At 36.3% G+C, this 26996-nt stretch overlaps 2 protein-coding genes across 7 annotated transcripts; one reads left to right on the top strand and one right to left on the bottom strand.

Annotated features, from left to right (window-relative positions):
- Nucleotides 1-842: 842 nt before the first annotated feature.
- On the bottom strand, nt 843-3356 carry LOC127092465 (heat stress transcription factor A-7a). The gene is made up of 3 exons (XM_051031344.1): nt 2906-3356; nt 1378-2547; nt 843-1186 (listed from the first exon to the last, which is right to left on the bottom strand). The coding sequence occupies exons 1-2, from the start codon at nt 3215-3217 to the stop codon at nt 1837-1839; spliced, it is 1023 nt and encodes a 340-aa protein (XP_050887301.1). The 5' UTR covers nt 3218-3356; the 3' UTR covers nt 843-1186; nt 1378-1836.
- A 43-nt stretch (nt 3357-3399) lies between these two features.
- Nucleotides 3400-26600, top strand: LOC127092464 (probable inactive protein kinase At3g63330). Of its 6 annotated transcripts, none has more exons than XR_007792187.1 (21): nt 3400-3850; nt 3948-4212; nt 4607-4712; nt 4806-4947; nt 5183-5444; nt 5900-6267; nt 16676-16749; nt 17647-17800; nt 17952-18144; nt 18391-18583; nt 20904-21350; nt 21702-21759; nt 22292-22379; nt 23715-23789; nt 23882-23965; nt 24096-24239; nt 24568-24649; nt 25570-25652; nt 25757-25811; nt 25982-26116; nt 26211-26600. XR_007792187.1 is itself a non-coding variant. In XM_051031341.1 (21 exons), the coding sequence occupies exons 1-20, from the start codon at nt 3565-3567 to the stop codon at nt 26045-26047; spliced, it is 3225 nt and encodes a 1074-aa protein (XP_050887298.1). In that variant the 5' UTR covers nt 3400-3564; the 3' UTR covers nt 26048-26067; nt 26211-26600. The 6 variants fall into 6 exon arrangements, 3 of the variants coding, with proteins under 3 accessions (XP_050887298.1, XP_050887299.1, XP_050887300.1); XM_051031341.1 differs by having other exon boundaries at nt 25982-26067; XM_051031342.1 differs by having other exon boundaries at nt 5291-5444; nt 25982-26600.
- The last annotated feature ends 396 nt before the right edge of the window (nt 26601-26996 follow it).

Raw genomic sequence — 26996 nt, forward strand, 5'->3', positions numbered from 1 at the left:
CAGAAGGAAACCTTTAGATCCGACTTAATGAACTTTGTCCTATGAAAAAGGGGAAGAAATCTCCTTAATAATCTCCTTAATAATTTCACTTTTACGAAGTTGTTATGCTTTTATCCTCAATTTTATTTAATAGCATATGAGTGTAATGCTAAAAATACGCAAAGAGGATAGTAATATTGTAGAGCCGAGTGGATCCATAAGATAGGAGAATCCACTGAGATTAGTATGTTCTCGATTTATGTTGTTGAATTTAAGGTAGTTCGAGGCAGGAGAAAGGTAAGAGCAAGATCGCTTGAAGATTAAGATGTTGATGTTTTTGTTTGTTATCCATTGTGTGGTTCTTAGTATTTTGTTAGACATTTATGTATATCATGTGTCATGCTTTTGTACTATTATGTGTATTTGAACATGAGTGTACGATGCCGTTAAGACACTTATATATGTATCAGGATTAGTTGACTCCTTATATAATATTATTCTAGATGTATATTATATAGGAGTGTTACACGAAGAATATGTAGAAAATTTGCGATTTTTTAAAAGATATTTTAATTTAAAGGTTGAAAGAATAGAATAATATTTTCATATGAATCGTAGGGATCTTAGATTGTTTCTAAGACAAGGCTTTGGTTGACTTGCTCCTAGACTAACCTAAATTAAGAGTAATTTATACACAATATTTGCATTCTTCAATTCAATGAAATGAGACACCTTTATAAAACTCTAAGGAGTATATTATTACACCAGGACAATACCTCAAAAATGTAGTTTAAGGACGATTTGATGTCACAACATATCTTTGACTGTCTGTGTTGAATATGTGAATGAAAATCCACTACATGTTGATACAGTAAGGGGTCATCTTAAGGAATTTGTTGTGCGATACAACATGGACTTGGCAATGTGTGAAATTATACATGTTAAGTGAGTCCAGAATGAAAAAAGTTGGTGTAGATTGATGATGGGATAGAAGACATGGTCCGCGAGATCACAATCAGCTATACAATGTCATATTACAAGCAACCAAGTTTGAGTATTATATAATATAAATCACATTTTGCAATCAATTTGCTTAAGTGCTAAAGCTCCTGCACAAGAGATTCTTCTTCAATTCCATTACATGCTAGCAAAAAATTCTTAGATGCCCCTAAAAATCTTCCTCCTTCATAGATGTGATAAACAGGAGCTGCAATCCAAATTCAAACATGCGATCCAAAGTGAACAATTGCATCAGCACAACAAGAATACTAAGAATTCTGATTTGAAAAATTGGAACAAAAAGATTTTAATTAAAACTCATATATGCACCAGCACTCCTTGATCGAATTTAATAATAGTAATAATAAAATAAATCTAATGTCGAAGAGGTATATAGACCTGTCATAGTCTTGCTGAGATATATTGTAATGTTCATTCAGTTATGCTTGTTGGAGATCAGCTACTTCTTGTCCATTCTATATCTTCTTAATAATCTACATTCGTTTTAAGGTAATAAACAAATTACAACAGGCATACGCACATATAGCTGCCTGGTGGTAAAAACTTGAACCTCGAGCCCGTGGCATAACTAGTGACAATTTTCGCTGTCAAAGAATCTTGTCCCGGCACTAGCAGCAACCTACCTAATCAAACAGAGAAAAGTGAGAGAATTTGGATTTAAACAAGTGCTACAAATGAACATATTATAGAATTAGAATTAGAAACTCCAAGAAGTAAATTATTTTCTTCTGCATGTAATTTTACGGCGTTGCTCGCTAATTAGGATAACTCCGCTCCAACGACTGTTGCTTCCTTCGGAGTAAAACATTGACTTTGGAAGCATTGAAACTAGTGAATTTAAGGAAAAGAGTTAATCTTAAATTCTCGATTCAGTAGTTCACTTGAATCATCTTCATTCTCATCATTATCTTCAGCAGTTGGAATGTCAAATCTACCCTCAAATGCCACATTAAACATTAGTTCTTCCCAGAACCCTTCATCATCAAGTAGCCTCTCCATCCTCTCTTGTAATTCTAGTCCCTCCTCGGGTTTATTGTCCTTGTCCATTTCCCCCCTTCCAAAAACCTGCATTTCCGTAGCTAGCAATTCCAACTCGGACACAGAAAATTCATAATCACCTAATTCTAAAGGCTCAACTTTAACACTGCTGTGTCTTTCTTCACCTCCAATTAGCCTTCTCTTTTTGGCCATGGTTTCTTTTTTCTTCTCTTTTTGGTGGAGTAGTTTGTGAATTATTGCAGGGTTTTTCATAGCTCCATCTAAGAACGACATCATTTGTTTCTGATAGACTTCTACTCCTTGTAACCTTTGCTCCATCTCTAGAAGGTACAGTGTGGCCTTATATTGCTTCTGTCTAAGACTCACAAGCTCCTTCATCAAAACCTGTTTCTCTTGCCTTAAACGATCAATTTCCGCATCAAGTCCAAAACAGTCAACAGGCTGAGAAGGTCCCTTCTTTCTCCTTATGTTCCTCAACAAATGTTTGTGCCCTCTTAGGAATCCTTCATTTGTAAACTCCCATTTATGTGGATCTATTTTCCTAAAACCCTGTAAAATATCGAACACCACAAATCCACAATCAATATGACAAAACATAGCTGATAATAAAATCGAACCTCAATCGTCATATAAGCAATGTTTTAAAATCCAACCCAGATACCAAACTAGCAGCAAATTCAGATCATTCAACTGCTTTAAACCGCTCAAACAATCGAAACCATGATCAAGTTGCTCAAATGACCAAACCATAAATTATTACTGATTCACAGTTCAACCCGTTAAATCAGTTAAATCACGATTCTCTCTTTTTCATGAACAAAAGAAACAAGTAACTATTAGAAGAAACAAACAACAAAAGCAAGCCGGAGAGATTCAAAGAATGTTGAATTTAGACATTATTACTTACGTAAGTGTTAAGTTGTCTGACAAAGCTCGAGAAGTTATTATGTTTGAAGTATCTGGGAAGGAGATCATTGGAGAAAGCATGTAGATCCCAAATCACAAAGCTAGTGCCACCTCTGCTCCATGAAACTACATGATTGGTACTATGATCATTCACTACCTCAAATGTTTTGGTGAGGAATGGTTGGGGTCTAGTTTCATGAAGTCCTTCAATTGGTTGGGGTGGTAGAATCAATGCTTGTTTTTCACATCCAAATTGAAGTGATGATGAAAATGGCTCCATGTATTCTTCTTTCACAAAGAACATATTATTCATTTTCAATCAAAATAGCATATAAAAGTCTTAAATCATAGAGTGAACGGTTTGAAGAATTTATAGAGTAAAATAGTATTAGTGAGTTTGCTGAAAGATAATAATTGAACAGAAGTTTCTAGATATTTAAAGATAAAATTGATTTAACAGCTTCCTCATGTAGCAGTTGAATGAAACGGAAAATTCTAGATATTACTATAAGCTTTCCCAAAACAACCGTGGCCTAATCAATTAAATGTGACCGGTAAAAAAAAAAGCGCGATACTCTAAGCTTTGGCGCAATCTGAAAATCCGATTGTAATAGAATTGAAATATTGAAAAAAGAAACTCGGTGCTTGAATTTTTCACACATGATTAGAAGGATTTCATCGAATTACCTATTCTTCGCGTTAGGGTTTCTGCTTTCCACCGCAATCCCCTTCGCTGACGGTGAATCATCCACGTGCTTGACGGTTTACAAAAACGGCGGTGCTCCGGCGGTGTTCCAATCCCCGAAATGCCCTCGCTGGAGACTCTTCGATTACGATTCTTCTCCTCGAACTGCAACGCGTTGTCAATCTTCGATGCTCCAGGGTCGAAGAAAATCACAAGAGGATCGCACTCTCTGTGTACTCGATGTTCGCATTCCATTCCCCGGTAAACTATTCACTATTCCAATTTCCTTTCTGTTTCGTGTTCCAGAGGCTTCTTCGGAAGATTTATTTCTGATTCTATGTGTTTGTTGCTGGAGCAGGTACGATGGGGATCAGGGAGGTTGTAGTTGGAATTGTGGCGGTTTTCGATGGACATAACGGTGCTGAAGCTAGTGAGATGGCGTCAAAACTTTTGATGGAGTATTTTGTTCTGCATACTTATTTTCTTCTTGATGCAATGTATTCTGTTGTATCAAAGACTTCCACAGGAAAATTGCTTCACAGGCGAGACCATGATCACGGAAACTTATTGCATAGGTGGAAAGAGATTTTAGGTTGGCAATGGCATGAACTGCATTCTGAAAGGTGGTTTTGCAATTGCATTGCAGCTATAGTTTTACATTTTATTAATAGCTAGCACTAGAGAGGTGTTTTTGCATCTCTAGTATTGTTGATCAAACCTCGAGTATAGTTTATCATGAATGGTTGGTCTTATGTAAGCTGTGAATGTAAATGTGGCATATTGGTGCTTTCCTTTTAAGAATTTATAAGGAATGCGTATCAGTTAGAAATGTGTTATTTACATAGTGATTTTTGTTTGGATAACTTTTGAATATCTATTTTGCTGATATTTGGTTCGGATTTGGAGTTGTTTTGTTGGTTTATTAGTGTACTAACTATTTCAAACAGCATTTAGTTTTACATTAATTTAGTTTCTCGCATTTGTGTGTCTGTATCTCATCTAAAATTACTTTTCCAGGTTGCGGAATGTATTTTCTGCTAATTTTGATGATTCTTTTCACTTGGAAATTTTGAAGGAAGCATTGTTGAGAGCAATCCATGATATTGATGTAAGGTTTTCTGAGGTGAGATTGAATTTTTGTTCACTTTTACAAAACTCTGTTTGATACAGTTTTGTATGTGTTCTTTTATTGACATCTTTCAATTGACCTATGAAGGAAGCCTCTAGAAATAACATTCATTCAGGATCTACAGCAACAGTTGTATTGGTTGCAGATGATAAGTTTTTGGTTGCCAATATTGGGGATTCTAAGGCTTTCTTGTGCTCTGAAAATTTTCAGTCTCCTAAGGAAGCTAAAGGTGAGAAAGATTATGAAATACAGTATAACCAAACTTTCATTATTAAAGATATAAGTTTATCATGTCTTTATTAGGATATCGCATAAAGATTATATTGTTTCTCCTTGCTTCTGTCTAAACTTTAGACATAAAATATAAATATAATATTGTGTGTGGTTATGATAAGGTGACCGGCATACTTTTTATTTAAAGAAAACATGACTATTGTTGTTAATTTTAATATATATTTCTGTAGCCTCCTTATTAGAGCTATATAGGCAGACAGAGCGTGATGGTTCTGTTTCTGTGTGGGATCGTGAAAAGTATAGATTAGCTTCTTCCCACGGGCTCAATCATTTTGCAGTGAAGGAATTGACTAGGGATCACCATCCAGACAGAGAGGATGAAAGAAATCGGGTGGAAGCTGCTGGTGGTCAAGTTCTAAATTGGGGTGGTTTGCCTCGCGTAAATGGTCAGCTGGCCATTACACGAGCTATTGGTGATGTGTTATTTAAAAGGTAGGTTCAGTTGAAATTATTTTCGTAAACTCCAAGCTTATATCAACTTATCAAGTGTATATGCCTTATGTCATGTGCAATGCGGTTCATGTTGAAGATTGTTGGAATTCTTTTCTCACGAATGTGATGAGAGAATTCTCAACTGAATTCTCTTGATTTCTGTATTGTATTTTTGTTAACTGTGATTACAAAGGATTTAGATCTATTTAAAGAACCATAGATTTCAACTGGGTTAGTTACAAGACTCCTACAATGTGGATTGGTTAATACCAACTATCAGTTTTGTATTAAAATTAAATTGTAAAAAAGGTAGGAAAGAGCATGTGCTTTGTCCAGGCATCAAAACCAAAACACTAATGCGTGTGGGGCTAACAAAATTAAAATTTCAGGGTGACTGGTTTCTTTACAATTATGTATTGAAATTTAACACATTTCTTATAATGAAATTTCAACAGTTATGGAGTTATATCTGCACCAGAAGTGACTGATTGGCAGCCTCTAACTGCTAATGATAGCTACTTGGTGGCTGCATCTGATGGGGTCTTTGAGAAGTTGAGTGTGCAAAATGTCTGTGATTTGTTGTGGGATGTACACCGTATTAGGGACATGAGATCAGAGTGCACCTCTTCATCTTCCTATTCATTAGCAGATTTAATTATTGATGCTGCCTTTGAAAAGGGCAGTATGGACAATATGGCAGCAGTTGTTGTTCCTCTGGAATCGGCCAACTCTTCTGGGAACTCGCTTAGAAGAAGCTACACTGAAAATGGTGATACAGGTTTCCCATTATTTGGTCTGCAGGAATCTGCTTACAGAAGCTCAGGTATGTAACCTTCATGGATTTAAACAATGAATTAAATGCAGAAGCTCATTTACTCCCCGCCGTGCCAATTGTTAATGCATGTTAGTTTATCCATAATGAATTAAATGTATAACTTTCATGGATTTAAACAATGAATTAAAAGTAGAAGCATATTTACTCCTCATGACTAATGTTAATGCATGTCAGTTTATCCATAATAAATTAAATGAATTAAATGTATTGAAGATAATAGGTAAAATGTTGTTATTATTCCTTAGCCAAATGCTAGTTTATATAGTAAGAATACAATCGATACACTTAATAATCTCCTTAACGAAGAATAAAAGAAAATAAATAAAAATACACGGAAACAATCAAACAGGAAAATAAATTACTTTCTAATAGATATTTTTCAACACCCCCCTCAAGTTGGTGCATAGATATCTATTATGTCCAACTTATCTATCAAATGCTCAAAGGTAGGTCTTGTCAAACTTTTGATCAGGATATCCGCAGTTTGCTTACTTGAAGTCACGGAAGATAGACATATGATTCCAGCATCTAACTTCTCCTTTGTGAAGTGTCGATCAATCTCAATATGTTTGGTTCTGTCATATTGAACTGGATTGTGAGCTATGTTAATAGCAACTTTACTGTCAGAAAACAATTTCAATGGAAGTTCAATTTTCATCTTAAGTTTTTCTATGACTCTAAGGATCCAAATCCTTCACAAATACCTTGAGACATAACTCTAAACTCAGCTTCTGCATTACTCCTTGCTACAACTCCTTGTTTCTTTCTCCTCCATGTCACAAGATTATCCCAAACATAGGTACAATATCCAGAGGTTGATCTTCTATCTGTGGCTGAACCTGCCCAATCAGCATCGGTGAAGATAGACGAATTTCTTTCACGAGTCTTCTTAAAAAATAATCCTTTTTCAAGATTTTCCTTCAAATATCTCAGTATCTTATAGCCTGCCTCAAGATGTTCCTCGAAAGGAGAATGCATAAACTGACTCACTACACTAACTGAGAAAGCAATATCAGGTAGGGTGTGTGACAAATAAATTAGTTTCCCAACCAATCTCTGATATCTTTCAGTATCAACAGAAACATTACCTTCTCCCCAAAGTTTAGCATGAGGACCCATAGGGGTATCTGCAAGACAACATCCGCTAATTCATATTTCTTTCAATAAATCTAAAATGTATTTCTGTTGTGAAACGACAATACCATTCTTTGACCGAGCAACCTCCATACCTAGAAAATATCTCATGAATCCCAAGTCCTTGATTTCAAAGTCTATGCCAATTTCTCTTTTACCCTTGTCATTTCCACTGTATCGTCTCTAGTAAGGACAATGTCATCAACATAAACAATCAGGGAAACAATGTTTCCATCGTGGGAGAACTTTGAGAACAAGGTGTGGCCAGCCTGTCCTTGGATGTACCCTTGTTTCTTCATGGACTGAGTGAATTTTTCAAACCAAACTCTGGGGGACTGCTTTAATCCATACAGAGACTTATTTAGTTTGCATACATTTTTTATCCAAATTTATTTTCAAAGGCAGGAGGAATGTCCATATATACTTCTTCTTCTAGATCGCCATTAAGAAAGACATTCTTAATATTTAACTGATGTAGGGGTCGATCCAGGTTAGCAACAAGAGATAAAAGAATTCTTACAGTATTCAATTTTGCAACAGGAGCAAATGTCTTGAGTAGTCTATACCATAGGTCTGAGTAAAGCTTTTAGCCACCAAGCAAGCCTTGTACCTTTCAATTGAACCATCTGAATTATACTTCACAGTAAACACCCATTTGCATCCAACTGTCTTCTTGCCATCTAGTAGTGACGTAACACTCCAAGTTTTGTTCTTTTCTAGAGCTTTCATCTCCTCAAGTACAACTTCACTCCACTTTGGAATTTTTAGAGCAACCTGTACACTTTTTGGAATTTTTACACTAGACAATTTTGAGGTGAAGGTAGACATAGATGAAGACAAATTTGAATATGATATAAAATTGGACATGTGGTGGTTAGTGCAAGATCTGACAGGGTTTCTAATGGCAACAGGATCATCTATATCAGGATACTAAATACGACTCTCAGAAACAGAGATAGACTTACCTTGCCTTTTGTTAGGAGGTTGATCATTTTCCGATTCAGATTCTTGACAGTGTTGACATGTGGACTCACCCCTTCCTTTATGGTGTTTTTTCACAAAAACCTTCCCTTTCCATGTCCTGTTTCCTAATTCAAATCTGTTTTCTTGAAGTGACTCATCATTTTGTGGCATTTTAATTAGATCATCACTATCATCGTTTTTAGGATTCTCATTGTTTTCTACAAGAGAAAATGTAGGTTCGGATTCACAAGGTTCCTTACTCATAACAGGAGTAGGATCAGATAAAGAATACTGGCTATTTTCTATTGGTGCAGATGTAAAAGTCTCAGAATTTTGTGGTTATGGGAAAGAAAAATTTATTTAAAGGATCAGATAAAGAACACCTGATTTTCCCTTTAACAAGTACATCCAACATACTCTTGTATGGTCATCTATAAATGTGATAAACCATTTTTTGAGAGAGAGCGTACTTGTACGTTTAGAGCCCCAAACATCACTGTGAATAATAGATTTATAAGGCTGTATTGAAAATTGGGAACGATGATACTTTGCAAACTCACATGCTTCACATTTAAATGAAGAAATCTTTTTATTGTGAAATAACTTAGGAAACAAATGTTTTAAGTAACGAAAACTAGGATGACCTTATTGAATTAGGAGAGACTAAGAGACATTTAGGTTAAACCGTGTGTTTTAAAAGCACTACGGAGACTTTATTATATATAGAGAGATTACAACTAATTAAATGATGTAGTCGATGTGGGACTATTCTATATACAAATATTCTAACACTATGTATTTACAAATATCAACACTCCCCCTCAAGCTTGAGCATATAAGTCAAATGCACCAAGCTTGTTACATATATAATTAGTTCGGGGACTTATCAGAGATTTTGTAAACACGTCTGCCAATTGATCATTAGAATTGACAAAGTTTGTGACGATGTCACCTGACTCGATCTTCTCTCTAACAAAGTGACAGTCTATCTCAATATGTTTGGTCCTCTCATGGAAGACTGGATTTGAAGCAATGTGCAATGCAGCTTGATTATCACAAATAAGTGTCATTGGTCTTACTTCTTCAATTTGAAGTTCCTTGAGCAACTGCTTTAACCAAATAAGTTCACATGTTGCCATTGTCATGGCCCGATACTCTGCCTCGGCGCTTGATCTTGCAACTACGTTTTGTTTCTTACTTTTCCAGGATATAAGGTTTCCTCCAACAAGTACACAATACCCAGAGGTGGATCGTCTATCAATGGGTGATCCTGCCCAATCAGCATCAGAGTATCCAATTATCTGAGTATGTCCTTTATCTTCATACACTAAGCCTTTTTCTGGAGCACATTTGATGTATCTCAGAATCCGGATAACAGCATCCATGTGTTTCTAACAAGGGGAATTTAAGAACTGACTTACCACACTAACCGCAAAAGAAATGTCTAGACATGTGACTGTGAGATAATTCAACTTTCCAACCAATCTCCTATACCTTCCTGAGTCAGATAGAGGCTCCCCCTGATTGGGTAGTAGTTTGACACTTGGATCCATAGGAGTATCAACTGGTTTGGCATTCAACAAACCTGTTTCTTCCAAAATATCCATAGCACACCAAACCATCTTTAGATTGGGCTACCTTAATACCCAAGAAATAACGGAGTTTACCAAGGTCTTTTGTTTGAAATTGATTCGAGAGATGTTGTTTTAACTGGAACATACCCTGCTGATCACTACCAGTTATGACAATATCATCTATATACACAATAAGATAAATACATCCTTGGGCTGAGTGACGATAAAAAACAGAATGGTCAGCTTCACTACGGACCATACCAAACTGTTGTACTACAGCGTTGAATCTGCCGAACCAAGCTCTCGGAGATTGCTTAAGACCATAAAGAGACCTGTGTAACCTACACACCATATTCAATGACTCCCCCTGAGCAACAAATCCAGGTGGTTGCTCCATATATACTTCCTATTCAAGATCACCATGTAAAAAAACATTTTTGATGTCAAGTTGATGAAGAGGCCAATGCCGAATGGCTGCAATGGCTAGAAGAAGTCTAACAGATGCCATCTTGGCTACAGGCGAAAAGGTATCACTATAATCCAATCCAAAAATCTGAGTGTATCCTTTGGCTACCAAGCGAGCTTTAAATCGGTCAATCTTACCATTTGGACCAACCTTCACTGTATAAAGCCAACGACAACCTACTAAAGATTTCCCAGGGGGTAGAGGAACCAGTTCCTAGGTACCACTGCTTTGAAGAGCACACATTTCATCAATCATTGCTTGCCTCCACTCAGGGTGAGATAATGCTTCACCTGGAGTTTTAGGAATAGAAACAGAAGACAAAGAAGACAGACAAGTATACTGCAAAGGGGAAAGACGATGATAACATAAATCAATATAATGTGGAGACGGATTTCGTGTTTGACGTATACCTTTTCGAAGGGCAATCGGAAGATCGGACTCAGGTTGCAGGATCGGATCCGGTGATGGTGGAGGCGTCGGAGGAGAGTCTGCAATGACCTCAAGGACAGGTATGACCTCAGGGACGGGGACGACAGACGTTGGGCGACGACGCTGATATGTTTGAAGTGGTCGAGAAGTAGGGGGGTCAGGAGCCATAGACTGGTAGGGGATAATGGTAGGCGGGACATTAATAACTGTCGGAAAAGGTGCGGGAGTACTTTCTTGAAGAGGTTCCGGAGATACTGGGTTGGACCCGAAATATGGCACAGACTCGAAGAAGGTAACATCGGCCGATATGAGGTATCGTTGTAGAGTATGAGAATAACAACGATAACCCTTTTGGGAACGATGATAACCAAGAAAGACACACTTTAGTGATCGAGCTGCTAGTTTATCAAGACCAGGGGAGAGATTGTGTACAAAACATGTTGACCCGAATACTCGAGGAGGAATTGGGTGGAGAGGAGAATTTGGAAACAGGATTGAATGAGGGATTTTATTATTAAGGACAGATGAGAGCATGCGATTTATGAGGTAACATGTCGTGAGCACCGCATCCCCCCCAAAACGGAGAGGAACATTACCATGGATAAGTAGGGTCCGAGTGGTTTCTACAAGATGCCGATTTTTGCGTTCGGCTACCCCGTTTTGTTAGGGTGTATGAGGGCAAGATGTTTGGTGCAGAATACCATTGGATGACATAAAAGTTTGAAACTGTTGGGATAAATATTCACGTGCATTGTCACTTCTTAAGGTACGAATAGACAAACCAAATTGGGTTCTTATTTCTCGATAAAATTGTTCAAAAATAGAAAACAATTCAGATCTGTTCTTTCATTAAAAATAGCCATGTGCAACGTGAAAAATCATCAATAAAAGTTACAAAATATCTAGACTCAAAAGTCGACATGGTACACGAGGGACCCCAAACATCGGAGTGAACTAAAGCAAAAGGGGACGCAGCCCGTTTATTGACTCGATCAAGAAAGTGACTACGAGTATGTTTCCCTAACTGAAAAGACTCACAATGTAAAGTGGACAATTTAGATAGACTAGGCACCAACTTTTGTAGCTTGGGAAGACCTGGATGACCTAACTGCGCATGTATAATGAGTTGAGAATCTGTGGTGGAGCATGTGGTAGATGACATAGAGAAGTAGTAGAGGCCTTGAGACTCACATCCGACGCCAATCGTCTGTCCCGAACTCCGATCCTGCAGAGTAACATTACTATTAGTAAAAGGTGATAGAACAATTTAGAGAACGAGTTAAACGACTGACTGATAGTAAATTAAATGGGCAATTAGGTACATATAGGACAGAAGTCACAGAGAGAGATGGTAAAATTTGAACAGTACCAATCCCTTGGGGTCGGGTTTGAGAACCATTTGCGGAAGTTATACTCGATAAGAAATCAGAGGTAGAGAGGGAAGAAAAAAGACCTTTATTACCGGTAACATGATCAGACGCACCAGAATCGAGGACCCAAGGACCAATAGGAGATGATTGAGAGAAGCAAACAGATGAATTACCGGTGTGTGCAACCGAAGCCGTGGAACCAGAGGTCTGATTATTCTGACACCACTTGAGAAAATCCTCGTAGCTTGGCGTAGGACTCTGAAGAGAAGGTAAAGTTTGCATAGTATCTGGATTATCAATTTGAGCTGCATTTACCTGGCGTGGAGGTCTGCCATGTAACTTCCAGCAACGGTCGATAGTATGTCCAAGCCGGTTACAATGGTTACACTTGGGACGAGGTTTAGAGTTGGATGACCCTCCTCGAAGGCGATTCTGATTGTTGCCAAGAGATGCAAGGGCAGCAGTGTTACCTGGTGTCGGAGCAACAATAGATGGATGGGAAACCGGACCAAATGCATGAGGTGTAGCCAAGCGTAACAGTTGTTCACTAACTGCATCGTAGTTAGGAACAATAGTACCTGATAAAATCTGATTACGAACGGACTCGAGTTCTGGTGGTAGTCCCTTAAGTGCCATGACCATGAAAATTTTACTTTGTTGTTTGGAATGAGCTGTTGCATCTTTTGCATAAGGCATGAGAGTTTCGTAACTCGCTTTCAAGGCATCAAGCTTACTCAGATAGGCTTGCATATCCATATTTTGCAACTTCAGTGTGTCGAGTTTGAGGATGACGCTGTATAGACAATGAACGTCGTTGGAGAAGACTTTCTTAGCCTTTTCCCAAACCTCATTGCAAGTGGAGAAGGCTTGATACTGCGCTTGGAGGTTAGGTGCGATGGAAAACCATAACACAGTACAGAGAGAGGCATCCGTTTTCTTCCATTTAGCGAGTTTTGCGGCGGCAACATCAACCAATTTTGTGGTTAGGTGATCTTCATATCCCTGACCATGAAACCACATATCGGCAGCAGGAGCCCATATGTTGTAGTTGGCTGATCCGGTTAGGTTTTCACATGGGATAAGCGGAACTTTAGTAAACGACATGGAATCAACATCTCCCATGGCTTAAAGAAACAAAATCAGGACTGTGGAGACCAGATCTGTAAGCGATGGAGGGAGCCGAGTGGGGCGGCTGGGAAAAACGGCCGGATCGGGCGACAAGGTGGTTTTACCTGAGAATTTTGAGAAGTTAGAGGCAAACCGGAGTGATGACACGGTTTGCAAAAAAAAATTATCACCGGAAGACAGTGGATCAACCGGGTAAAGCACGGCGAAAAGTTGTCTCTTAGTAGGCTCTAGATACCATGTTAAGAAGTGTGGTTGGGCTTAACTCAACCCTACAAAATCGGTTGGTAGAGTGAGGGCTGCCCCCACTTATAAACTCATGTTCAGACCATATATTATCCGATGTGGGACTCTTAACACACCCCCTCACGCTCAGGACTAGACAAACTGTAGCGTGGAAATAGATGGTGGGTGATCCGATAGCGGAAACCATAATAGGTGGCCCACCGGATCTTAAACGAGGCTCAATTAGGAGAGACTAAGAGACATTTAGGTTAAACCGTGTGTTTTAAAAGCACTACGGAGACTTTATTATATATAGAGAGATTACAACTAATTACATGATATAGTCGATGTGGGACTATTCTATATACAAATATTCTAACACTATGTATTTACAAATATCAACAGACCTAATCTTAAATGTCATACCATAATGTTGTCATCTTTATTATTCAAAACAGGAAAAAACTCAAAGCAGAAACTTATTGTTTTTGAAAGTAGTTGTGATATAGATCCAATGTCAAGGTAGTAGAATCCTCCACTCTCCTTAGCACTGCCAATCATCTTCCCCGAGTTCAAATCCTGAAAGACACAGTGGGATTGAAAAAAATTAGTTTGACAATTTATATCTTGGGCTAATTTACTGACGGACATTAAATTACACGATAAGTTTGAAACATGAAGGACATTTTAAGAGTTAACATTGGTGACAACACAACTGAACCTTTACCTGCAATGGCTGAAAAAGAGCCATCTATGATTTTTATTTTTTGATTACCTGCACATGACTATATGAAGAGAACAAAGTAGATTCACCTATCATGTGATCAGAGACACCTGAATCTACTATTCAAGTATGACTGGGATTTAAGAAATGCAGAATTACCTTTTGTTGCTATAAATCAAGAAGGGGTTGGAGCTCGAGGAGTTTGTAGAGTCTGTCTAGTTGTTTCGTAGTGAGTAGAAGCTGAGTCGGAGGGGATTGCTGCCCTTGATCAGAGTTAATAGCGTGAAATGCATGACCACCTTTCTTCTTTCCGTTAGGAGGTTTCTCTTTGAGCTTCCAACAAGTTTCACGCGTATGCCATTCGCGCTTGCAGTGATCACACCAAGGAACTTTGTCCGACCTTTTTCCCTCGTCAAGGTTCCTAGTAGACAGAGCTGAGCCTTAAGATTCAGAGTTTCGTGGTGTTTTGCCCATCAAAATTCCTTGTTGTGCCTCTTCCCTTATTTCTGTAAAAGTTTCTCGAAAAGTTGGCGATGGTATTTTTCCTAAAACTTTACCTCTTACCTCATTAAAGTCTTTATTGAGGCCAATGAGAAACATGAATACACGATCATTTTCTTGTTTCTTAAGAAACAAACTGTCTTTTGTACACCTCCAATCATAGCAGAGATTCAACTATTGTCATAGAGCCAACAACTTATTGTAATAAGCAATTACACTCCTGTCACCTTGTTTCGCATGCCATAACTTTGATTTTAAACTAAAAATTTGGGAGGATTTTTGAATATCAGAGTATGTTTCTTTAACAACTTTCCACAAATCCTTTGCAGAAGGTAAAAACATGTAAGACTTATCTATTCCAGTTTCCATAGAGCTTACCAGCCATGCAATAATCAAGGAGTTTTCATACTTCCATTGTTTGTAACGAGAGTCTCTTGATGCCTGTTCAGCTACTGCTCTTGTTAAGAAACTAAGCTTCCCTTTGCTATCCAAAATTAAACGAACGGCTTGAGCCCATTCATTATAGTTATTCTCATTCATTTTAGGAATATTGACCTTGAGGGAGTATGAGGAACCCTCTTGGTCATTGCCGCCATTACTGCCAATATTTGTGACCACCGATGTTTCATCTTGTATGTCATCTCCGCGGCCGACACCCGACTCAGGTTGCAGTTGTTCGTCTTGGTTGGACCTGTGCTGGGGAAGGCCATATGTTGTTGTTATTCGCCATAGGAGGTTAAACAGATATGTGAAGCGGATCGGGTAAGAAAGCGGGTCAAACATAATGTTTTTCCCAGGGCTATGCCCCAAACCCCACTAGTTGTAAACCATAACCTGGTGCTCTTGATATCATATTGAAGATAATAGGTAAAATGCTATTATTTTTTATGTCAAAGATTGGTGAATACAATCAATACACTTAATTCTCTCCTTAATAAAAAAATTAATGAAAATAAGCGAAAACAATCAAACAGGGAAATAAATTACTTTCTAACATATATTTTCCAACAAAATGTATATGGTAGTATCAACAAGGTTAGGTTCAGTTTTTTGTCATTAAACAGGAAATTGATGTATATACTATTACCCTGACCTCTCCTGCAGTTTTCAAAACCTTTGCTTCACTGCACTTAACTCCCTTGTCTTAATTTTTATCAAACTAATATCCCATGTTATAATTATTCAATATGCCTACTGCCCCTTCACACAAGCTTTACAATTTTACTCATGAATTTTTTAAGTTTCCAAAACTTCAACAAGTAAAGTCATTAAAAAAAATGAGATGAAGAGGAAAATGGCAAGAGCAATTTGGGAAAAAGGCACACAAGAAATTGGGGAAAAAGGCACACAAGAAATAGGCTATAAGACTAGCTGATGGTCGCAGTCATACAAGTCACAGGAATACCTAAAGGAGAAAGGGAATAAACATAAAAGGAAGACAATTTAGATCCGAATACGTTACTCTTAAAAAAATCTCCGTAAAAGCTCTCAAGAAGCCCCTTTTATTCAGTTTTACATCTTTTAAAAGAAAATATCTTTGGCACAACTCCGTTTAAGGAGGAGATGGAAAAAAGGTCAGGCCAAATAAGCTATTAGTGACATGCAATAGCAAGGAGATACATGCAATACACATGCTATATGTGCTAGTTCTATTAATTGACACAGTTTTACAAAGCTTATCTTTTCTAGATGTCACATTTGGTGTGCATTTGTGCTTTTGTGATGTTTAAATTCGATGAAAAAAAATCAAATTTTCTGCAGTATATGATGCGCTGCCGGAAACCTAAATGATCACTGAAATTATTTACTTTGGTTGTTCCTTTTTGTAGTTCATGTTTTTCTTATTGATTTGTATCTACTAATTCACTAGTTGGTACTTACTCAGCTAATGATATCACTTCCGATCTATTGCACCTGGAGCGCACCCGTCTGCAAGATACCAAGTTTAAGCGAATATTGGTATGGCTGAAAACCATCAGATTTATTATTGCTGATTTCTTCCTTATTTCTTTATTTCAGAAGTAGAGTGTTCCAAAGAAATTAAAGAATGCATTGATTTTTATTAGCAGAGTAATTGCAATTTTCAATTTTAGCATAAAACTCTTATCTTATGACAGGATTTTGTTTGATGGTGAGGTGCATGAATAGCGGGCAAAAAAATTGTATGCTTATTTAAGACTAGACAACTAAGGGCCTGCCCATTCACTGTGTGAAAACATTTTCAATTTTTCATTTCCTAAAATTTGTGTTAGTTTACTTGGTACCAAGAAGAAAAGAGACTTTAAAGTGAGTCATTGCGATGGAGAGAAGATAAAATGACATCCAGAGATTTTGTATTTCAGAAAATAATGAAAATAACTCCTTTGACATTTCCATTGTTTCTGGAAATGCAGGACAATTTTCACTTCAAGAGTTTTTTTTTTCCATTAACAAGTAAAGTAAATCTAACATAAATTTTAGGAAATGAAAATAGAAAATGTTTTCACAAAGTAAACAACAACTCTAAGTTTTTCTATGCACCAGATTTGATGATTAATATCTCAAATTTTCACTTTCTTTTTTATGAGATGTGTTTTTTTTGGATGATTTATTTACATTTTTGGTTGATACCAATTACATCTATTACCAAAAAACAGTTGTTTTTATTTTGAAGTCTCATCTTTGCATTGAGATACCTGTGCGGATTTTCAATTTTTAATTTTTGAGAATTTGATATCTTCTTTATTAGTGTTCGCAAAAACAAAATTCATCCTTCTCTATACACTCTTTTGATATCATAGTAAGTTATTGCACAACAGAGATCCCTCTGGTCAAAATTAATCTGAATAAATTCCTTTTGATTTCCTTTTATGATAGGTTGAAGTGAAACATGGTGATTTTGGATGTTTTTATTTAGCAGAAAATCTTGATGATTCAGTGGAATCTAAATGGCCGGCCAAAAAAGATGACTGGGAAAACTATTTGTATGAACTACCCCAGCCTCTACCAAACGGCTTTCATCAACAAGCTGGTAAGCAAAGATGTGATGCTATCTTACTACATAATTTTTATGCATTTTTCCGGTTTTTCTTAATTTACTGTCGTTATTTTACTTTTTTTTTTGGTTGGATTTAAGTTTATCTGTTGACAATCAAATATACTTTGATTGGTTCCTTTTTCAGAAGTAGATGGCCCTATAATTTTGTACAGCGACCAAAACTTCTGCTTTTATCTGAGTTCAACTATCAATGATGCCAAAGACCAATGCATAAATCCTGAAGGCTTTGCCAGTTTTATTGGTCTTCTTGAATCAATTCCTTTACATGATACAGGTTCAGATAATGCTTCTTCTGACTATTCGATGCCTGATTCAAGGTAAATTCACTTGCTTTGAATTCCTATGTAGCGAACATCTATAAGCCAATGAACGATTGCTAGTAAAAGACACAGGTAGTATCTTGAGCAAAAGTTACCTTTTTAAATCCATATACAGCTCTGATATTCCCTTAAGTGTGCTGTATATGGATGGCCATTACTATCAATGTCACTATGTGTTGTTGAATGAGAGGTTTTATGTTGCCTTAGCTCAACAATTGAGGCAATATGCATTTTGGTGTGTAGGTATGTACTAAGGAGGAGTTTTGGTCGTGGATCATATGGTGAAGTATGGTTGGCTTTTCATTGGAATTGTAATCAAGGTAATATTACTGCAGAAATGAGCAAGGGCGACAATAATAGGAACAGAAGCTCAAGTAATCCTGAGTGTCAGGATGGTCCTTCTAACTACACCCTGTACATTTTGAAACGTATAATGGTAATACATTTGAGTGAAGCAGGAACGTTTTTAATGGTTTCAGTTTATGCGGATCTCTTTAGGTGTCATAATGCATTGCTTATTGTGAGAAAGAAGTATAAACCTATATTGTCTACATCAAAATGATTAACGTACAATAACTTTGCTGCCTTGCTTATTTATACAAATTATGAACTGAACTACCCTGTCTTTATTTATAGGCTTAATAGGTTTTTCTTCCTATAAACTGTTTTAGAAATTGGGTCATTGTGCTTCTATGTGGATTATTTAACCCAAAAGGAAGCTGTTTGCAGATGCAGAGGCCATGAGCGACTCTCCGGTGCAATGGTCACCCCCAAGTTCTTACCTCACTTAACACCCATATGTCAAACTATATTAAGGTCCCCTCATAACACCACTCATGACACGATAAGATGATAAGATGCAACCTTCGTTGTGTTGGGTTTGAAGGGGTGGATTTAGTCCCACATTGCATAGAGATATTGCATGTGTTGTGTTTATAAGTGGGGTCAATCCTCACCCTACAAGCCGGTTTTGTAGGGATGAGTTAGTCCCAACCCAAATCGTGTGTTGTGTTTATAAGTGGGGGCAATCCTCACCCTACAACCAGTTTTGTAGGGATGAGTTAGGCCCAACCCAAATTCTAAGACCTATGATAATGCTTTTTATTAGAAAAGTAAAGAGGATGATGAATTCATCAGCTACAATATTCTAGAAGAGAGAAAGAGAAAGAATTCTGTTATGATTGATCAAATGATTGTTACATTGCAATAGCTACAGCTGCACTTTATAGGGACATATAACTAACTGTTAGTTACATTACAGCTATGTTTATTCAGCATAGAGTTTGTCACCGTGCATAATATGTTTTGCTTAACAAAACAGGTACAGACATAACTAATGCACTAACTGCATTTACTTAATACTTTTAACATCTCTTGAATATAAATTTTAATTTATATATAATTTTATTATTAATATAATTTCATTTAAATATTTTTATTTTAGATAACTAACTAAATATAATTGTTTTAAAATTATTTCCTTTATTATTTTCCTTCTTTGCCTCAGTCTCAAATGCTGGCTCTGCCCCTGGTTGCTTGCCTTATTTTATTAGTTAATTAGTTTGTCTTTCTTCAGCTTCTGTTGCGCACTTTGTATCTGCCATCTCTGTTTTTTTCTCCAAATGTAATCATCTTTTAGTAAATATCTATTAAGTAAGTAGACACATTGTTTTAGTTTTCTATTGTGATCGCCAAAATAAACCTGTAATGTTTGATTTCATTGATTTTAATATGAAGAATTTTGTTTTGACTTGAAATGAAAAAATGTGAAGAAAGGTGAGTGGGAAAATTTGCAGCATCTCTGTTTTCTGAAATTGAAATCTGAATTAACTAACTGAACTGAATACACAGGAGGCTATTTATGGGAGAGGGGGACTGTTGGAAATTCCTCATTCATTGTGGTCCACCCCTTATCGCTTAATTGTGGCATTTGGCTTACCTTCATTGCAGTCTCCAACACCTTCATTGTGTTGGATTTGAAGGGGTGGGTTTAATCCCGCATTGCTTAGAGATAGGGTATGTGTTATGTTTATAAGTGGGGACAATCCTCACCTTACAAGCCGGTTTTGTAGAAATGAGTTAGGACCAATCCACACATTTTAAGATGGTATCAGAGCCTATCCTAGATCTATTGTTGAGATTCTCGCATCGTCCACGCTTCAGCCTCTTTGAGACCTGGGTGTGAGGAGATGTGTTGGAAATTCTGCCTTCATTGTGGTCCGCCCCTAGTCGCCTAATTGCGTCATTTGAATTGTCTTCATTGCAGCCTCCAAAACCTTCATTGTGTTGGGTTTGAAGGGGTGGGATCATTGCTAAGAGATATGGCATGTGTTGTTTTTATTAGTTGCATTAATCTTCACCGTACAATCCAGTTTTGTAGGGATGAGTTAGGTCCAACCCAGACATTCTAAGAGGGGGTGTAACTGTTACAAATTGTTGAACACAATAGCAACTGTTAGATTCTTCTGTTAATAACAGAATTTCACCTACTAGAATCTGCTATAGGGAGTAACACCAATCTTGTCTAATTAGGTCCAAAGGCCCTAAAGCACAATATACAGAAGAACACAAAGTTATCAACGGAAAGCATAAAGCTACAACTTAACAGAAAGTATAAGCTACACTTACATCTAATATGTTCTTTATATTTTATGCTTAGACTTTCTAAGAGGACATTTTGTGTTCGGGGAGCACTGTATTTTTAATTATACATGTGTAAACAAGTCGTATAGATAATTCTTAATTCTACTGAACAGGTAGAGAAAGGGTCTGCTGTGTACTTAAGTGGACTGAGGGAAAAATATTTTGGCGAAATTTTCTTAAATGCCTCTATGTGCTATGAAGATGTGCTATTGGGTGGAAAATCAAACTGTGTATTTGAAACATCACAATATGATTCTGAGTATTCATTTCAAGACAAATTTCGACTGCACGGTGCCATATATGAAGAAGGTTTGAACCATATTGCAAGATATGTGGAATCTTTTGAGTCTCGGTCCAATGAAATATGGCTTGTATTCAGTTATGAAGGAGTGTCATTGTCAAAGCTTTTATATACTGTAGAAGATGCAAACAATACAGCTGAGAAAGAAAGACTTGAGCAAGTGAAACAAGTTCAGATACTACATCCATCAAAGTGGTGGCGTTGGGTGAAAACCACAGAAGAAGGGCAAGAAGAAATGCGCAACCTTATCTGGCAACTGGTATGTCTTCAATGTAGGTTTGTAAGGGGTATTTTTTGTTATTGTATGGTTAACTACTATATAACATATACTTTGAAACCTATGATAGCACAACACCTTTCCCCTCTTAGAAAGGATTCTACATGGAGTTAAATAGAAGTGATCAGTGTACCCACCCAAGGAATTGGATCTTTAGATTGGATAAATTTTTACTTCAAAATTGACCTAACCGGTCCACAAACACCCCTAATATGGTCAACTGTTAGTGGGAAAACTTCTATTTGTCTGAATATACCTATATGAAATTTCCCAGGGGTCATTGTGGTAATTATACTATTATTTTTGACAAATCCTCTCTTTTTATTTGCTCAGTTGTTGGCACTCAAGTCTTGTCACGACCGCAATATCACACACAGAGACATTAAACCTGGTAAGACATGGGGGTAGTTGGTAGTGCCTCAAGGATATATGTGTGTAGATTTGTAGATGAACACAATATTGTTTCGCAAAGGACATCAATTTGTTGGTACTGCTAAATTTGTAGTCATTAGTTTTCTAGCAAATAGTGTAAATGCTAAGAGGATTATATTTGTTCAGCTGTTAACTTATTTTATGGAATCTGGCATGCTACTATTTTTGTATAATAGACCCTCTTAACCAACCTGTCTTCATTTTTGGGTTCCTATATTTGCTACTACTAACTGCTGAAATCAAATCTGGTGACCTAATAGAATTTTTTTATCTCATATATGCCGGATCTTTGTTTCTCTTTTGTAATCAATGTTGATTGGTTAAAACACTTGAATGATGGCCCTTTTTCTGTGGTCCATAATAAGACTTCCATCTGTGATCCTCTGATGTATGTCTGTTTGAGTTTTCTTTTTATTACTATAATGTAGTGTTCAATTGAAACAACTTGTTTCTTTATAAAATTAACTAACTTAAGGTATTTTATTTTGAAGAGAATATGGTGATATGCTTTGAAGATCCGGAGTCAGGGAGATGCTTGAAAGACACTCCAACAAAAGTTAATAGTTTTTCCACCAAAATGTACGTGAACCGAATGAAGTATCTTAGTTTTATTTTAGTATCCTTCTTTTATTCTAACCTTTTTCTAAGAATTGATGGGAAACAATTTAACCTTCTGTTCTATATATTAGTTAACTTGCTTCTGTTTATATATTATTTGATCGATTGTGTTTAATCCATATTTTCATGCAAACTGTGCATTTAGTTTTAGTACTATCCTACATAATGATCAGAAGTAACTTCTTGAAGTCTTCGTCCAGTCTGTTTCATAGTTTTAGGGTATCTAAAAGGCTTCCTGCTAACAAAATTCCTCTTTTTCATGTTTGATATTCAAGTTGGCTGAGAAACGCTTCAGATTTTTCTCCTCTTCCTCGATTACCCAAATTTTGAATTAAGTAGGAGAATGACTGATTGCGATCACTTGAACATTTATTTCAACTTTCAAGTAACTTTCAGCTCTACATCTGAGATATTCAAGAAACCAAATAAACGTGCATCTATAACTCCACCAATTTATCTTAATGATCCTCAAAGAATGCCTGTGAACTGCATGCCCTTTAAAATATTAAGCTTTTACCATCTCTACCATTCAAAGATGGACATTAGGACTTTCCATGGTGTTCAAATGTCATGTCTTCTAGATTTTCTGTTCACATCAGTAAGATTTCCCTTCTAGTCATGTTCCTGACTAAAGAAGAGAATCCCTTTCCACGTCTTTCTGACCATTGTTCTTATCATTTAAACTATCTGCAATTTGGATGTACATATAGTTATCCTCGGTTTCAAAAAGTAAGCTATGTGACGGGCATTGAAGGAAAGATAAAGTTGAATGTTTAATGTTTAAGGCCATTTTGATATGCAAAATAATTGACAATTTAATAATATCAGTACTTTGGATAATAATTCTATGCAGGAAATGCCTTTGTTCTTTCCTGCCTATCAATTATTTATTTACAGTGGGTCTACTGTTTATCAGTGAATCCACAGTCATCAGTTATGATCACTTTCTGCTCAGGACATTCGCACAGTATTGAAGTTTTCTTTGACCCATTCTTACAGTACGTATGGTCTTAAGATTTATCCATGTTATCGTGGTGCATAAAAATATTAAGTACAATTTATATTCATGTTTGACTATCTCCTGCTTACTATATTAGCAATAAACTATGAAGTTTATTATATAATTGATAATCATTGGTTTGAGTCTTTGACAATGATGGGAATAAACTGGGTTATTGCTTATTTATAAAATTGGATTTGGCTATCCAATTGTTTGAATGTCTATATAGAGAGAGACGTGTGCATAATTTACTGTTTTGCATGGTGAGTTTGATGTCCTTTTTCTGTTTCTTGTAGGCGTATTATTGACTTTGGAAGTGGAATTGACGAATTCACAATAAAGCATTTGTATGCTTCTACTGGGCCTACTAGGTCTCTTATTGCTCAGTTTTAATACTATTATTTACTATTTAATTTATTTATATGTGGTTCTTGTGATAAACATATGCTTTATGTTATTTCAGAGCTGAACAAACTTACGAGTACACACCTCCTGAAGCCTTGCTAAATGCTACATGGTATCAAGGGTCAACAAGCTCAAATTTGAAGTATGCTTTGCTGACTTAAACATCTAGTATTTGTATTTCATTTTTTATAGATTTTTCTTGATTATTTGGTGGGTTTAGATTTTAGACAGTATTACCGGAAAATTTTGAAGCAACCTTTCTGCTGTTACAGGTATGACATGTGGAGTGTTGGTGTTGTGATGTTAGAGATGGTCTTAGGGACACCTAATATTTTCCAGATAAATGCTTTTACACGTGCTCTTTTGGACCGCCATCTTGAGGGCTGGAACGATGGTGTGAAGGAGCTGGCATACAAGTACGTGTGCCTTTTAGAAGGCTGTAATCATAACCTTCTTTAATACCGTAAATGTTTTATGGCTCTCTCTGACAATAATTTCTCCTCTTCAAACCATAAAGGCAGCCAAGATTAATTCTTGTATAGTGCCAAATTGAAAGTGAATGGACTTGGTTATTTTTGTTTTTGAAGATGCCTTCTAACCCAAATTATTTACTGGTTGTTTTAGTTGTAAACTCAACTGTGAATTTGTAGCTCAATTCTGTTTTTTGTTCTGAAGACATGCATATTTGAATCTCTAGAAGCTATATATTATAACTATTATTTATTTTATTAATGTGGCTGGCAGATTTAGATCATTCATGGAATTGTGCATCTTAATCCCTGGGGTTTCTGGCAGTTACTCAAAAAAGTATCACAAAGCTAATCAAGTAAGTTTTCCTTAACCATTAGAGTCTCTGGTTCAGACGTAGTCAAAAGCTAATTATGTTTAAACTTTTCTTGCATTAATGCATAATGTTGATTGATATTTTTTACTTTTATGTTGGAAAATGTTTTGCTGTAATGTTATAAAGGAATCGGATTTATTGATTCTTCTAAACTGAGCTTGTTTTCAACACAGATAAGTAGTGACTAGTCACAGATAATCTTCAAAGTTCAGGTCATTATTGGTTAAGAGCTGTTGCATTCTTATACACCCAAAGATAATAACACTGGATAAAAAATAGGATTTAGAAAGATCATTAGGATAAATTGAAATCATAAGAAGGTTTATCCGAGGTAGAAACCTCTAAGATCTGAAATTTCATAGCTTCACCTAAAAGATGGCTGGATACATGTCCCTAGATTATTTAATGTTTATCAACATGCCATTGTGGCTAGCCCAACGTGTCAAAGCTCAAATAACCTAAACGTTTGAAACTCATTGAAAATCACATGCTAATCCTAGACTATTTATACCTTCCTCTGTTTGTCAATCATTTCGTATGATCGACCCTACCTAAACTGCTTTACTAATGGAGTGATATTGTGTCCAATTTATTCATCCTAGTGAAAAACAACATGGACCAAAATCTTGGATTTCATTCCCCTGGGGAAGATGGACTGGAAGTTTTGAGTGTCTGTTTCTAGATTAGTTCATTCCAATGGTTGATGGCTGTGGGATCACTAACCTTACATTGAAATGAAGGAAACAAATTGTTGCTTCTCATAAAACCCAACTTTGGAATGCGGACCGAGCCATCTCAACTCAATGGTTCACAAACATGCTTTAGTTGTTGGAAACACACTGCCTTCCAACTTTCATGTTGAAACATATTGCCTAATGAAGTTTTCATCTCTGTCATTACAGGTTGGAGTTTCGCCTGCATCCTGGAAATGCTCTGAAGACTTCTTTTCTAAACAAATTAAGGCTAGAGATCCTCTTAAAATAGGGTTAGTGGGCTAATATTTATGCTTTTATCGTGCTATGAAATATAGTTACTCTTCTCCTAAGAAGCAATTGTTTTCTTTTCATAATATTTTTGTTAGTCTTACAGTTTTACAAACATTTGGGCTTTACGGTTAGTGCGCCATCTGCTACAATGGGACCCGGTAAGTTTCCTGATTAGTGTTGATTGAAATATTTGTGATCCTAAAGCTTCATACTTTAAAAAATGGAGAGAACCTTAACTCATATTTGCTCTTGTCAATCTACTGGTCAACCAGTGAACTGCATTAGTTGGGTAGTACTGCATCTTATGAAGCTTCTTTACAAATTGTAGGAGGACCGGCCAAGTGTTGATGAGGCACTGCGGCATCCCTATTTCCAACCTCCGCCAAGAGGATAATTTTACAGATGAAACAACAGGTGTCTTGCACTGAATATTCATTCTAGAGAAATTGGAATTTTCATATTGGTGAGGCAGTACAAGAAATGATTTCAAGAACATATTTAATGGATAACTATGGTTATATGCGCTCTTCTATCACTGAATGGATCTCACTCAACAGATGCAGATTTCTGTGTGAAAAAGGACAATAAGCTACATTCTGCAAAGACATGGCGTTATCAAGCTGACACTATTCACGTGTCAAATTGAATGAAATTAGGTACTTCAGAATCCATGTCATACCTGCTACCAGTGCGATACGGTTAATTACTCAGAATGCAATAAAAATAATTTTTAAAATTAAAAAAAAAATGGATAGATCATTTGGGGTACATGTGAGTACCTTTTGAATAACTTGTAGCTGGTTCTGTATATATCTTTGTACCGTAAAAAATTATAAATTTAGATTCTTTCTTTTTTTATCATGTATCATGTTGATACTGTTTTCATATTGTGTATATTATTTCTCTATTTCTGCTTTATAAATAACATTTCTGCGACTTCTATTTTATTATGTACATCTATTTTATATTTTTTTGTTTAATTTGTTGACTACTATTAAAATACTTTTTTATTTATATTTGTGTTAATTACTATTAAAATGCTTTTTTATTTATATTTTCAACTATCAAGTTTACTTTAGACTGTCAATGTTTAACTCATTAAGACAAAGTGATGGAAAATTGTTATGACATACATTGCAGAAATAATTGTGCTTCATAATTGTCCTTGAGTAGAAAAGTAACATAAATTAATTTGAACATTGTTATCATTGTTAACGTAAATCTAACATTATATTTTATCATTAAATGATGGTTGAAGACGTTTCAATATTTTCAAAATATCTTTGGTCGATTTTCCACTCTTTACATCCGCTTCAATCGGACCTTTAGTTTCGTAACAGTGA

Source organism: Lathyrus oleraceus, chromosome 6, assembly GCF_024323335.1.
Source record: "Lathyrus oleraceus cultivar Zhongwan6 chromosome 6, CAAS_Psat_ZW6_1.0, whole genome shotgun sequence".
Taxonomy (NCBI): Eukaryota; Viridiplantae; Streptophyta; class Magnoliopsida; order Fabales; family Fabaceae; genus Lathyrus; species Lathyrus oleraceus.

Coding starts and splice junctions, on each gene's coding strand:
- LOC127092464 (XM_051031341.1), top strand. CDS start 3,565: ATGATTAGAAGGATTTCATCGAATTACCTATTCTTCGCGTTAGGGTTT. Junction 24,240..24,567: donor GTGAAGGAGCTGGCATACAA/GTACGTGTGCCT, acceptor TGTGGCTGGCAG/ATTTAGATCATTCATGGAAT. Junction 24,650..25,569: donor AGTATCACAAAGCTAATCAA/GTAAGTTTTCCT, acceptor CTGTCATTACAG/GTTGGAGTTTCGCCTGCATC.
- LOC127092465 (XM_051031344.1), bottom strand. CDS start 3,217: ATGAATAATATGTTCTTTGTGAAAGAAGAATACATGGAGCCATTTTCA. Junction 2,548..2,905: donor TCAGACAACTTAACACTTAC/GTAAGTAATAAT, acceptor GATATTTTACAG/GGTTTTAGGAAAATAGATCC.